Source organism: Panthera uncia, chromosome C2, assembly GCF_023721935.1.
Source record: "Panthera uncia isolate 11264 chromosome C2, Puncia_PCG_1.0, whole genome shotgun sequence".
NCBI classification, from domain to species: Eukaryota; Metazoa; Chordata; class Mammalia; order Carnivora; family Felidae; genus Panthera; species Panthera uncia.
This window is the reverse complement of record NC_064810.1, coordinates 92355451-92370123: the sequence shown is the minus strand read 5'-3', so window position 1 is coordinate 92370123 and position 14673 is coordinate 92355451. Positions and strand designations below refer to the sequence as shown.

At 41.4% G+C, this 14673-nt stretch overlaps 1 protein-coding gene across 5 annotated transcripts in view; it reads right to left on the bottom strand.

The window, feature by feature from the left end:
• Positions 1–749: 749 nt before the first annotated feature.
• Positions 750–14673, bottom strand: part of PLD1 (phospholipase D1) — a 213622-nt gene continuing 199698 nt past the window's right edge. For all 5 annotated transcript variants that reach the window (XM_049628563.1, XM_049628566.1, XM_049628567.1 and 2 more), the window contains one exon: positions 750–13106. In XM_049628563.1, coding sequence (XP_049484520.1) covers positions 12882–13106 — 225 coding nt within the window. In that variant the 3' untranslated portion in view covers positions 750–12881. The remainder of the gene's footprint in view (positions 13107–14673) is intronic.

Here is a 14673-nt window from a genome sequence, read left to right as displayed (position 1 = left end):
TATATCATTTATTTCTGCTCTAATTTTTATTATCTCCTTCTTCCTGCTGGTTTTAGGCTTTGTTTGTTGTTCTTTTTCCAGCTCCTTTAGGTGTAAGTTTAGATTGTTTCTTCGAGATTTTTTTTGTTTCTTAAGGTTGGCCTATAATTGCCATGTACTTCTCTTTTAGGACTGCTTTTGCTGCATTCCAAAGGTTTTGGACTGTTGTGTTTTCATTTTTATTTGTTTCCATGTATTTTTTAATTTCTTCTTGGCTTTCCTGGTTGACCCATCCATTGTTTAGTAGGATGTTGTTTAACCTCCATACATTTGTGGTCTTTCCAAATTTTTTATTGTGGTTGACTTCAAGTTTCATAGTGTTGTGTTCAGAAAGTATGTGTGGTATGATCTCAGTCTTTTTGTATTTGTCAAGGGCTGATTTGTGACCTAGTATGTGATCTATTCTGGAGAATGTCCCATGTACACTGGAAAAGAATACGTATTCTATTGCTTTATGATGGAATTTCCTGAATATATATGTTAAGTCCATCTGGTCCAGTGTGTCAAAGCCACTGTTTCCTTGTTGATTTTCTGCTTAGATTATCTGTCCATTGCTGTAAGGGGGTGTTAAGATCCCCTACTGTCATTGTATTATTATCAGTGAGTTCCTTTATATTTGTTATTAATTGTTTTTATATTTTGGGGTGCGTAAATATTTACAATGTTAGATCTGCTTGTTGGATTGTCCTCTTTATTATGATATAGTGACCTTTTTCATCTCTTGTTATAGTCTTTGGTTTAAAATATAGTTTGTCTGATATAAGCATTATTACTCCATCTTTCTTTTGAAGTCCATTTACATGATAAATGTTCCTCCATTCCCTCCCTTTCAATTTTTTTTAAATTTTTATTTATTTTTGAGAGAGACAGAGCACAAGTGGGGGAGGGGTAGAGACAGAGAGGGAGACACAGAATCCGAAGCAGGCTCCAGGCTCTGAGCTGTCAGCACAGCTGACATTTAGTCTATTTATATTTAGAGTAATTATTGATATGTATTTAGTGCCATTTTATTACTTGTTTCGTCATTGTTTCTGGAGATTTTCTCTATTCCATTCTTGACTTTGTTACTTTTGGTCTTTCTTTTCCACTCAAAGAGTCTCCTTTAATATTTCTTGCAGGGCTTATTTAGTGGTCATGAACTCACCATTAGTTTTTGTCTGTGAAACTCTCTCTTCTTCTATTCTGAATGATAGCCTTCCTGGATAGAATATTCTTGGCTGCATATTTTTCCCATTCAGCATGTTGAATATACCATGCCACTCTCTTCTGGCTTGTTTCTGTGGACAGATCTGCAGTTTGCCTTTTGAGTCTTCCCTTGTAAATTAGGGGCTTCTTTCATCTTGCTGCTTTTAGGATTTTTTCTTTATTACTATATTTTGCAAATTTAATTATAATATGTCTTGTTGTTGGCTGGATTTTGTTGATTTTTTTTTTGCTTTTGTTGATTTTGATGAGAGTTCTCTGTGCCTTCTGGGTCTGGATGTCTGTTTCCTTCCACAGATTAGGAAATTTCCTCAAATTTTCTGCCCCTTTCCCTCTCACTTCTTCTTCTGGGACTCCTATGATAAGAATGTTATCATGTTTGATAGAGTTGCTGAGTTCCCTTATTCTTGTGTTCCATAATTCTTCTTTCTCTGTTTTGTTCAGCTTCATTATTTTTCATTATTTTATCTCCCATATCATTTATTTCTCTACTTCTTCCATCCTTGTGTTCATTGCATCAAGTCTGTTTCAAATCTTAGTTATTACATTTTTCATTTCTGACAGATTGTTTTTAACTCCTTTATCTCTGTGCTAAGGAAGTCTTGAAGTCTTCCATTCTTTTCTCAAGCGCAAGTATCCCTATGATTGTTGCTTTATATTCTCCATCAGGCATATTACTTAGATCTGTTTGGCTTAGATCTCTGGCTGTGACCTTATCTTGTTGTCCCATTTGGGACGAATTCCTCCATATTGGCAATTGTCTAACCTCTGTCTTCTTCTGTGTTAGAAAAGCCTGTTATGTTTCCTGCTCCTGAGAGTAAGGGCTTTATGAAGAAGAGGTCATATAGTGTCCAGGGCCTGGTGCTTCAAGGAGTGTCTCTGATGTGTGCTGCATGCACTCTGCTGCTGTGATTTTAGCTGCTCTTTCAGGCTAGTCATCTGCTAGTCTCCTTGCCTGCTGTGGGCCATGTTTGGTCCTTGGCCAGAGTGTGGTGAGTTTTAACTAGGTGTGCTCTGGTCTGCTTGTGAAATGAGACCTGATACTACTTCTACTAGAAACAAAGCCTTGCAGAAATCTCTGGTCAGGAGACGTGGTGTGGCCAGGAGTTTCTGCTGGTCTTCCGGAGAAGAGACCCACTGTGCTGGGACTGAGGCCAGCATGACCAAGAAGGGCAATCCCGTCAGAGCACAGGGTGTGGGACTTGGTACAAGCAGGTTAGGCAGCCAGTGTCGGCACTGCGCTGCTTACCACAGGTGGTTCTGTGCTTTTGCTGAGGAGCAGGGGAGGGAAATGGCTCCAGCTAGCTCCTTTGTCCCTAGATCGGGGTCTCCATCCTTGCTGCTCTCAGAGAAGCACTCCAAAAAGAGCGAATAATCTCCTTCCTTTGTATCCCAGGTGTTTTTCAGATTGCTGTTTCCATGAGGTCTGCCTCCGGATTTTTTGCCTGCCTTCTTTCCAGGAGCAGTGCTGTGCCTTGGGGCTCTACCCCAGCCAGGCCGCTGACTTTTAAAGCTCCAGGCTTTAGGGACATGGTGTGGCAGGGACCTGCGCTGGTCTTCCGGGGGAGCATCTTGCCACACTGGGATGGATGCGGGTTTGAAAGAGAAGGGCAGTCATGCCAGAGCACAGGGATGTGGGATTTGGAACAAGGAGGCTAGGCAGCCAGTGTCAGTCCCAGCTGCCCTCTGCAGATGGCTCTGCGCCTACGCTGAGGGTGGAGGGGAGGGAAATGACACCGCCGGCTTCTTTGTCCCCAGAGAGGTGCCTCTATGAACACAACCTCCCATGGATACACTGTGAGAAGAGCCAGTAACCTCTCCATTGTATGCCCAATGTGTTTCCACATTGCCTGCCCTGGGGGTGTTTGCCTGCCTTCTCCCAGGTGCAGTGCAGCGCCCTCAAGGTTCTAACCCGACCTAGTCCCTGACCTCTAGAACTCCAGTCTTGGAGCACCATCTGTTTCAAGAACTCCCCCAAATCCATTTTCCCAGACAATGGCTTTGGGGAAATGTTCTCCTTGTGCATTCCCCTGGGTGTCCCTCTCTTGCCTTTCTCTGCGACCATGGCTGCCTCCCCTCTACAACACCCTCAATCTCTTTCTCCCCCAAACCATGTCTCCATACTTCCTACCTTCCTTGATGCGGTTTCTTCTCTCTCTTTCATTGTGGAGTTTGTTCTGCCAGTCTTCGGGGTGATTTCTGGGATATTCAGAATGATTGGATAGTTATCTAGTTGTGTTCATGGGATGAGAGAAGCCTAGGGTTTTCCTACTATGGCGCCTCTGAGCTCCCCCCCGCTCCCAAAACACAGACCTTAAAAAGAGAGGGCATTGAAACAGTGACAGAAAAAGAAGAGTTGTATCCAGGGACCCCTCAGACAAGTTTTGAAACAAAAAAGAGTCTGTGATAGAGCTGGGTTCTAGGCAAAAAAGCAGGTAAGTCGCCAGGTGAAGGGAAGATGATATAAACTGCCAATCAAGAACTTCCTGATTTTCACTTCACTTTGGGGTTCCTGTGTCTTTATCTAGGGGAGTGCATTGTCATGTAAGTATTTTAAGAAGGGTTATGAAAACGAGGCTCCAGAAATGTGTGTGTGTGTGTGTGTGTGTGTGTGTGTGTTTTAAAGACACTTAAAAAGGACTCCTTCTGTTGTTTTTCACAAATTACCAAGTGTTTGCCTACTGAGTTATCTGGTGTAATTCTTAACTAGTCCTTTAAGCTACCATCCAGCAAGTGAATAGTCAAATATCATGGGGAAAACTATTGAATTTTAATTTTCCATGATCTTTCAAATGAGATTTTGACCTCATGTTTAAAAGTTCCCTTATGATAGCTTTAACTACATTTTTTTTTTAATGAGACTTAACAAATACTAAAGAAAAATTTAGAAATCCAGATCTTACCACAGCACATAAAACCAACTCATTCCTCTGGGTCCTCCTTGGTGCTTTCTGGATTGGCCCAAGGCATCCCATGTATCATAAGCACCCTTAGACTCGGGGGAAGAAGGTAGATACTGCAACTTTTCAATCCACTTTTCACATAATCTGAATAATGTGCTTTGCATGGTGATTAAAGAGCATGAAAAAAGTCAGATGATCCCTGCCTTCAGGGAAGTTACATGCTTCTAAAAAAAAGGAATGAAATGACTACATCACAAAAACGCAGAGGCCCATGCGAGGGGCGCGGTTGATGCCCCACTCTAAAAGTCCTCAGCCTGTCTCTGAGGACTTCCTCATGCTGCAGCTCTGCTCCATGGGATTCTTGCTGCTTCTCCACTGGCTCTCTGACCCACAGCAGCTTGCTGAACCTGTCTGCAGGGAAGCTCCAGAAACACCGGGTTTGGGGCACCACCCGGGTAAACATTCGACCAATGAGAAGTGGAAGCTTGTGGATAAGAACCCCAGCCTCCCCAGCCTTCAGGGGTTCCAGCAGGATCAGGCCCTGCTGCCTTCAGTGGTTACTCCCTCTTTAATCCACTCTTGATTGGCTTTGCCCGTCCCTGTTTGCTTTACCCACTCTTGAGAGTGAGTTCTAAGTAAACTGGGCTACAGGTGAGCACACAGGTGCCAGGGAAGCTGCAGGAGTTGGTGGGATCACCTGAGCATTGTGTACAATCAGAAGACTTAGGAGCATTAAACTGGAGATGCGAAATGGAGAAAGGGGAGCCATAGTGATTTTAAAGAGTGACCAGTCACCTGGAAGCCAAGGAAAGCTTCAGAGAGGCCTAGTGAGATAAAGACAGAATGTGTCTTTGTCAAAAAAGACCAGTGAGATACGAAAAAAGGCAAAACTAATCTATGGTTCGAGAAGTCCAGGAATTGGTGGTGACAGGCAGAACAGGCAGAAGGGCCCTTCCCTTTCTTGATTTGGGTGCTGCTGAGCTGTGTACGTTAAGTTCGTGAAGAAACATCAAGCTGCCTATTTATCACATAGGCACTTTGTGTAGGTATGTTATATCGTAATAAAAAGTGTAAAAGAACCATAAGTAGGTCACTTTAGGTAGAGGGGCTGGAAACCAGATGGCAGTAGGTCGTAGAGCAACTACAATGTGAAAAAGGAAAAACAGAATACCCCGAAGAAGCTTGGCTATCAATTGTCTATTGCTGGGTCACAAACTATCCCAAAACTTAGGGGCTTATGACAGTGACTGTTTTACTTGCTTATAATTCTGTGGGTCAGCCATTTTGGCTGGGCTCGGCTGAGTAGTTCTGCTTGTATCCTTGGTGGTTTGACTGGGTCGGGGTGATCTAGCCTGGCCTCACCCCCCTGTCAGGTAGTTGGTGCTGGCTGTAATCTGGTCCTCTCTCTTGGCTTGGTCTCTCCTCACTTGGTGACAGCATTTTAGAAGGATAAGGGTGGAAGCTATAGGCTTCCTGGGGCATAGGCTTGAATGTTGCACAGTGTCACTGCTGCCATGTTCTATTGGTCAAAGCAAATCATAAGCCCAGCCCTGGTTTAACAATAGGGAATGGTGGGGACAATGGGGACCTAGACAGCACATGCCTCGTCTGAAGGGGACAGCTGTTTGGCACCAACAAGATTGGATGCCATGTGGCCCACTGTTCCTAGATATTCTGATTTTGCATGAAAGTCAGAAACCTAAAATGTTCTGTGAAATCTCTCAATTTTTATACATAGCAACTCACAATCTTAAACAACATTATGTGGTCCAAATAAATATGCCCATGAGCTTGATGTAGCCTGTGAGCCTTAAGTTTATAACCTCTGCCTTGGATTATAGCAAGATTTAGAATAGGAAAGACCATCATTCTCCAAATAAAAGTGGAAACAGATTTAAGAAATCTACACTCTCTCTTTGGCCTGTAGGGCATCAGTTAGTAACTTCTGGTTTATTTCTGCCATGTAGAAGACCAACAATGCAAGCATGATAGGAATTTGGAGAAAGCCACCCATTATTTCCTCCCCTTAGACACCTCTCTCTGCCCTCCCTCCAGCTTAGAACTTCCACTTAGAAATTAGTATTATTTTTATTTATCTATTTTATTTTTTTCTGGGTTTATTTATCTATTTTTAATTTTTTAAAATATAATTTATTGTAAAGTTGGCTAACATACGGTGTATACAGTGTGCTCTTGGTTTTGGGGGTAAATTCCATGATTCATCACTTACATACAACACCCAGTGCTCATCCCAACAAGTACCCTCCTCAATGTCCATCACCCATTTTCCTCTCTCTCCCCCGCCCCCATCAACCCTCAGTTTGTTCTCTGTATTTAAGAGTCTCTTGTGGTTTGCCTACCTCCCTCTCTGAAACTATAGAAGACCCCAGGTCTTCTATTAAGTTTCTCAAGTTCCACATATGAGTGAAAACATACATGTTTTTCTCTAAATGATTTATTTCACTTAGCATAATAGCCTCCAGTTCCATCCATGTTGCTGCAAATAGCAGAATTTCATTTTTTCTCATGGCCAAATAGTATTCCACTGTATTATATAAACCACATCTTCTTTATCCATTCATCAGTTGATGGACATTTAGGCTCTTAGTTATTTTTTCAAATTGAAGTATAGTTGGCATATTATATCCTATTACTTTCAGATATACAACATAGTGATTCAACATTTTTATACATTATAAAATGATCTAGAAGTTACTATCATTTTCTTGCCTTCTGGAAGTGTGAAAGAAATTCAGACTATGGGTGGGCATGGGGTGTGTTGTCCTCTCCATTCAAGATGGCCTGTCTCAACTTTCAGAAAGTGGATGAAAGGCATCTGCTGCAGCTTGAGCAAAAATACCTACTGTGTGAGGGGCATTGTGCTTTTACCCAGGTAACTCCTTGGCCTCCCTGGCTGAGTCCTTATTACTGCATTTGAAGACTTCAGAGAGGATGATTTGCTCGCAGAGTCCCACTGCTGGCAAGTGGCAGGGTAGAGCTTTGGGGTGAGCTCTTGAATGCTGAAGCCCATGCTTTTCCCCACTGGTGTTTGCTTCAGTCCCACACCTATACCTCATGCACATGGGAGTTGTATGTAAGCCTCCAGAGTCTTGAATTGGGGGGAAAGGCAGTCTTAGGGCCATGACGACATCCTGAATATGGAACTACAAAGCTACAGAATAAGCTAAAACATGTAAAGTGTTTAGAAGAGGCCCCGGCCAAGACAGTTGTTGGGCACTCCCAACTCACTAGAACGTGGGCACCATCAAGGGCCACCTGGTCTGTTCACTGATGTACCCCAGCACTCCCACTGGCTTTGCTCAAATATGTGCTTATTAGAAGCTGGCTTGGTCTTTTATTTTTTAATTAAAAAAATTTTTTTAATGTTTATTTTTGAGAGAGAGAGAGAGAGAGAGCAGGGGGGTGGGCAGAGAGAGAGGGAGGGAGACACAGAATGCAAAGCAAGCTCCAGGCTCCGAGCTACTAGCACAGAACCTCATGTAGGGCTTGAACCTATAAACCGTGAGATCGTGACCTGAGCCACACAGGCACCCCTGTCTTGGTCTTTTAAAAGAAATTCGCCACATCACTACATCATCATACCTCATAGGTGACAGAGGCCTGGGAGTTGCAGAGGATGCTAAGACTCTGAGGCTCACCTTCATGGGGACCCATGACTGTTGTGTGGGGTAGGACTCCACAGACACACATTTCTGTCTCAAGCTCAGACTTGAGACAAAAACCTCCATGCAGAATGAGGAATCTGGTTTGCAAATGAAGGGACACTGCTGATTTCACACTTTTAATTATTTAATTAATGAGTATTTACATTTTTAAAAAAGCAGTTAAGGGACCAGGCGTAGAGAGCATTGATTGTGAGGCAGGGAATGGATACATGTATCATTTCCAATGTTTAACAGATGGAAAATTCAGGGGAAATTGAGTCTCCTGAGTTCACAGTTCTCATTCAATACAAATCCTTCAGCCTATCCATCGTCTTTTTTTTTTTTTTTTGAACACTTGAGTTACAAACATTGTCACCCATGTATAAGTCCTCAGCTGGGAGAGGCCTGCTTTAGCTGACAACATCTCTTTCCAGAACCAAAAACCATGTGATTTTATTCCTGGAAGGACTTGACCTTGTTCTTAGAATAAATCCATTGTCATATGTTGGGCTCTGGGATAGGGAGACTTGAAAACCTTCTTATGGAAGAGGTTAAAACTCATCCAAATCTGCTTGGTTGAGGTACTCTGTCTGGACATTCTCTGCTCTCTCTGGAGGAAGGATCAGTAGGCTCTTCTTAAAGATGGTGAATATTTTAAGATTTGTGGATCATTTGGTCATGAATGCATGTAAATGAATGGACATGGCTGTGTTCAAATAGGGCTTTACTTACAAAAACAGAAGGCCCCGCTTGGTTTGCCAAGTGCTGCAGTAGAGGTGAGGCTCGGAGCCTGAGTTCTGTCCAGAATATCTAAATGTTCTGAATGGATGTTCATCGCCAAGTATGTTTTCTGTGTCAGTAACATGTGCTCCAACTGCAATACTTTGTTATGAGGTTTTACAACAGTTTAGGAGATCTGTACCTTTGGCCCAGACTATTTTGTGTGAAGGATCCAAGTAGATATACATTAGGAGGGCATGATGTTCTATTCCCTAGTGGGGAGCAGAATTAGGGTGACATTCACTTATGTGCATTTATCTAGAATAAAGTGAGCAATTATAGTTGCTTGGGGATAGGAAAGAGTAACTAAGCCTGGATTTTGGTTGAATTGCCATCCTAGTCTCTGACTTTACACCTTCCAAATGATCAGCATGACAAATTTTCATTTATCTTGTGTTTGATTACTTTTTTTAAGTTAAAAATTAAAAATAGTATTAGGGAAAAAAAAATAACCTGTAAGAAATTAAGCGATAAAACGTTTGGCTCCTTTCATGAATGCTTCCAATCTCAAGTCAGAATCTGTACTATCTCACGTATGAATTGAATGCCATTAGGAATCATTTTATGGTATCTTCCCACCCCCCTAAAAATAATGTAAATTCCCTGACTTTTCACCTGCAACTTTTTGAGAGATGTTGATGAATTCCTTTTCCAGTGAATTTCTAGATTCAAGAATTTCTCAACACTCATCCATTTTAAATTTCCAAGCTGCCAGTAGTAACTGGTCTCAGAGGATCTTGCAAGGAAATAAAAAATATATTCCTAAGCACACTTAAAGTCCTTTAGCATTTGCTCGTTTTATACAAGAGAGAGTAGAGAGGGATGAAAAGATGTGAAGGATCCTCTTTACCCCTGCTACAGAGGGTGACAGACATCAGAAAAGGCTCAAGTGCCACATCAGATTGGGGATGTTAAAAAGAACGATTACCTCTGTTAAAAAAATAATATTTTGTCAGTCACTTAAAAGTAGAAGTTAAACTGAAGATTCGTTGTGGAGGCCTAATTTTTTTTTTTTTCCGGAAACCCTTTCCTTGTCCTCTAAAACGTTTTACATAATAAGGAGGTGCTCTGCATGGGGCCAGAGGCTGAAGGAAGAAGGAGTCAGGAGAAGCGGAAAGAAGTGTAGGTTCTTCAAGTCTACACAAATTTGTTCGCAGATGGTCTTAATCTGCAGAAAGGCTTCTCAGCTTGCCGGTTTCCTCTGGGAGACTGTTCGTTCATGATATATTACAATTGCTCGAGTTATTACATAAGAGATTAACTCTTCATGTTTTTGACTACCTACAGATGAAATTTTCTTCCAAAGGTGTTAGTAAAATAAAACCATTATTTTGTATTACAATGTGTCCCTCAATTATCTAATGGCCACCTCTCCAAGCCTCTGCATGATGCATCAGAGCTGAGAGTTAAGAACATTCCAAGGAAGGGTGAATCACTGAGTGGACACTTAATACAGAGCAAATGCCTGCATCAGACCTGCTATGTTGAGTATCCTCCAACAACTAAGCTTGGATAACCTGAATAGCTTTGCTAGCTACCCTACTTTCTACCATTCGTTTCATATGATCAGAGGATTTTTTTCCTTCTTGAAAACAAAAATTATTACAGAGATGATCAGAGTATTGGGTACAGCATTTATAGGTGCTTCAGAGGATTACAGTCAATTTAAAATGTTGAGCAGATTCATAAAATGTTGAGCCTTTTGCAAGGCTTTGAATCCTTTGCAATTTAAAGTTGATACTAGTATTGCAATGTTAAAGTATTTGAACTTCTATTAGGTAGTAGCGGTGTCGGGATGATGGGTAATTAGGCCGTGCAGTATACCTTGTGTCCACATCTCATGTGACTTCTGCAGAATGCTGCGCTATGTAAGCTGCTATTGCAAATAGGCAACTATTGCGTGGAATGTTCCACAAGATCCTCCAAGTAAAGCCGGTAGCCTCCCATCTTTGCAGATAAACATCTTGCCTTTGAGGAGATTCAGGGGAAAGAAAACTTGCCACTGAAACCAACGGTAAGATTTCTTGTCTGAGACTCCACAAATCTGTCATTTCATTAGCTCTCCCCTCGACTTCATTGATTCACCTAACAAAGAGTTACTAAGCCCCTCCTATGTGCCAGGTACTGTTTCAGCTCAGCAGATACACTAGGAACAAAACACAGCAAAGTCCCTGCCCCGTGGAGCTTACATTCAAGCAGGGGGAGACAGATGAGCACATGAGTACATCACACGACATATCCTGCCTGAAATCTGTTTACCGCATCTCCTTGCATTTGGACAATGTTGAAGTCAAGGGAGAGGCCAGTAATGAACCACAGCAATTTCATTAGTCCTGCCTCCACCATCTCTCAGTTGAGTGAAACTCAAGTGAATCCTTCAAACAATCTGGGCCTCAGTTTCCTCATCTATAAAATGGGGAGAGGTTGGCTTATGTGATTTTTTTTAAAAGAGAAGGGGTGCTTTTAGGCTTTTATTTTTCATGGTGTTAAAGGAGCATCTTGCACAAAATCAAAAGCCAGCATGTTGACTGTTCTACAGTTTACAAAATATTTAAAAGTAAACTATAAGACATCCTTAGGTATTCCATATACACTCAGCACTTTCAATGCCAATCTAAACTCCATAAATAGCAAATGTCTTATGTACAGCTGCTATAGAATGAAGTCATTTTTCACCATCTTCAGCTATCTGAGAAACTATTTATTCATAAAACACAGTTCTACCTCATTAGTCTGAAATGTTCTCTGGCTGTGAAATCCTTTTGTGAGTGTGACACTCTCTCCTACCCACCCAGATTATTGACTTTGTGCTCCTGTTTAACCTTTTCCATTGGCCTATTAGCTCCACGAAAATGGATTGGGTCCTTGCCTCTTTGAAGAATGGCTCAAATGAGGTTCTGCCCAGGTAATCCATACGTGTGTGATCAATGCCCCCACACCATGTTTTATGAGCACAGGCCTTTTGGGAACCTACATCAACTCTTTAGGCTAGAAGAATAGTTCTGCCTTGTAAAATTAGAGCTATGGTGTACCAAAGGGTATGCTAGAATTCAAAAAGGAAAAACGGGTTTCCAGAACAATTCATAGACCAGAACGATGTGAATTAATAAAGATCCTAACCTCTTTAGAAGCCTGGTGGAATGTTAATGTATATTGAATAATGCAAGTTAAGTAGCACATATTTTGCAATCAATTAATTTTTCTTAAAGAAGATAACATAGCTGGAGAGCTGAATGTCAACTAAGGTTAGGCTCCTAACTTATTAATGTGGTAGGAGTTATGAAGCCTCTGATTCTCTTGAAAGACAAAATGCATTCACTGGTCTGATTTTCAAATGCAGAAACTCAAATTTCAATCAATCCAGCAGCCAAGGATGATAGGACATTTTCCAGGACTATAAGAAATCTCCTCTTCTTGTCTGAATCAGATCCCTGCTGACACCTTGGAGGTTTCTGAAGGCTGCATGCTCTGAGTTTTATCAGTTGCTGTGTAATGAAATATCCTACATATGTTTTCAAATTTGATCAGGTGGGCCCTATCAAAAGAACATATCTTGTCACTGCCTTTGGAGGCAAAGTGAAATCTCTGCCTCAATAACCAAATTTAATTCCTTCCTATTCCTCTGCGGTGTTAAGATCTATAGTGTCAATGTTATCAGAAGTGCCTAACATGGGCTGCTATGTACATAGCATCTGCCCTGTGCCTTCAGCCACTGAAAAGGAATAAGGCCCACATCTTGGGTGGGTAAACACTATGACTTCAGGATCAGATGGGCAGGGGTATCTCAAGTAACCTTGAAGAACCTGGAAGCAGCCTCACAACATCTCCTATTATTAAACGATGTCTCAAACGGTGTCTGTATGCACTATGAAATGAGGGCAGGTCCAGCAGTCACCAGCTGCATAAATGAAGGTCAGAGGAGAACAAAAAGGTTTAGACAATTTTTGCCTACCTGGATCACAGGTACAGGTAAATTCTTGTTAGTAAAGGAAATGCATTTTGGTGTACATCATGGAATTTGAGTATGTGTTTAAGTTGTTGAGCATACGTTACCATTAAGAATGCAGTCCCTTTTTACAAGGATAAGCACGAGGAATTATAAAGCCCACCTGATGTTCAGTATCCTTCTATCAGTAGGACCACAGCCCTGCCCAGCCAATCCAAAGGGTCTGTAGGTTGGATACAATAGTGCATCGGGGCTGGCTTTGGCTGTGAGGGTCTCCAGAAAGTCACTGTGTGTGCAGTGTACCTTTCAAGGTGGGAGTCCTTGAGCTGCAAATGAATAGAACCCTTAAGTCCAAACCTCTGTGGGCACTATGGCTTCTTTGGTTCCAACGGAAGGCAGTAGGCTTTCTTCAGACAAGAAATAAAAGGGGAATTGCACCAAGAACCCACGGATCTTTTTCAGTTCTTCCTCGGCTCTAATGGGATCCTCCTTTGCTAATATGGGCTTGCTAATAAAGTCTCTCAATTGAATTAAATTGTGTACTTCATCATTGGGAAGGCACCGGAACACCTGATTAAAACACAAATGGGAAGAAACTAGGTCATAAGTCTAAAAGGAAAGATATCCCCTTATGGAAAAATACTAATTCCAACAGACAAAATCTTTGCTTTATGAAACACGTATTAGTTTTATGCTACAGCACAGACCTCACTGAAGAATTGCTTCTCTTATTTGCTCCAAAGAAACTACTAGATTTGTTTCCATCAAAAAAAAAGCCATAGATAGATCCTTCTATATGATCTACACAAGTCATTGACTTCAGGATAAAGTCAAGCTAGTGGTACAGGAATTCCACTGATGTTATTCCACACTAAGGTTAAGTTTTTGGATAATACGGATAATAATTCCCCCAATTTCACTGGAGGTTCTGCTCTAAGAGGAAAATTGCATATTATATTTTCTCTTAGCTTTTTATTTTCAAAAATGTTCATATCTGTACCTGTATTAAAGTTATCAATTGTACTCTTATTTTGCTAATTGAAAATGAGCTTCATATATCAGAATACTTCCCTCCTGAACACTTCAGCATGTATTAAGGATAAGGATGCACCTATATAACCACAATACCATTCTCACGCCTCAGAAAATCAATTCCAAGTCATTTAAGATATAGTCCATATTCAGATTTTCCCTATTATTACTCCCTAAATGCTTTCTATAGCTGCTATCCCACCCTCCCCCCAAGGATCCAAACAAGGCTGTGCACTGCATTTTTAAAATTACATTAAAATTTTTTTTAATGTTTATTTTTGAGAGAGAGAGAGAGAGAAAGAGAGAGAGAGAAAGAGAGAGAGAGAGACAGAGCTCGAGAGGGGAAGGGCCAGAGAGAGAGGGAGACACAGAATCTGAAGCAGGCTCCAGGCTTGGAGCTGTCAGCACAGAGCCTGATGTGGGGCTTGAACTCACAAACTGTGAGATCATGACCTGAGCCTAAGTCGGACGCTTAACCGACTGAGCCACCCGGGCACCCCTAAAATTACATTTTAAAATATTCCATGCACATGACCTATTTGATCATGGCCTTGAGTCCTCAGTATGAAATAAGGCTATGTAGATTGTCATGTTTCATTAGGAATGATGAATTCTCCATCCTGGAAAGGACTCTGGCAGTCATGAAGAAGAAAACACATTCTTATGCAACTTCTGAAAGATGGTCAGTGGATCTCAGCTTGAATATTTTCTGTGACAGAAAACTGGCTACTTCATGAAGTAACCTGTTCCACTGTTGGACACCTCTTGACTCTTCTACATTTTTTTATCATAACCATGGACAAAACTTACCAAAAGATACATTTGGCTTCCCTAACATATGGAGCTGGTTTTAAAACACCCTTCCAAAATGAGAGCTGTCCAACAGAGGAAGTGTTTCATTATTAATAAGTTTCATCATAAGGATGGATGCCATTTACTATGCACTATGTGCTAACTGCATTTAAAAGACTATTCTTTATTTTCATAACCGCCCTATCCCTCTCAGTTTATAGAAGAAAGGAGGGCTCAGAAAGTCAAATCACTACACACAAAATTGTATCACCAGCAAGTGGGCGAGCTGGGTTGTACCCCAGTCTGACTCATT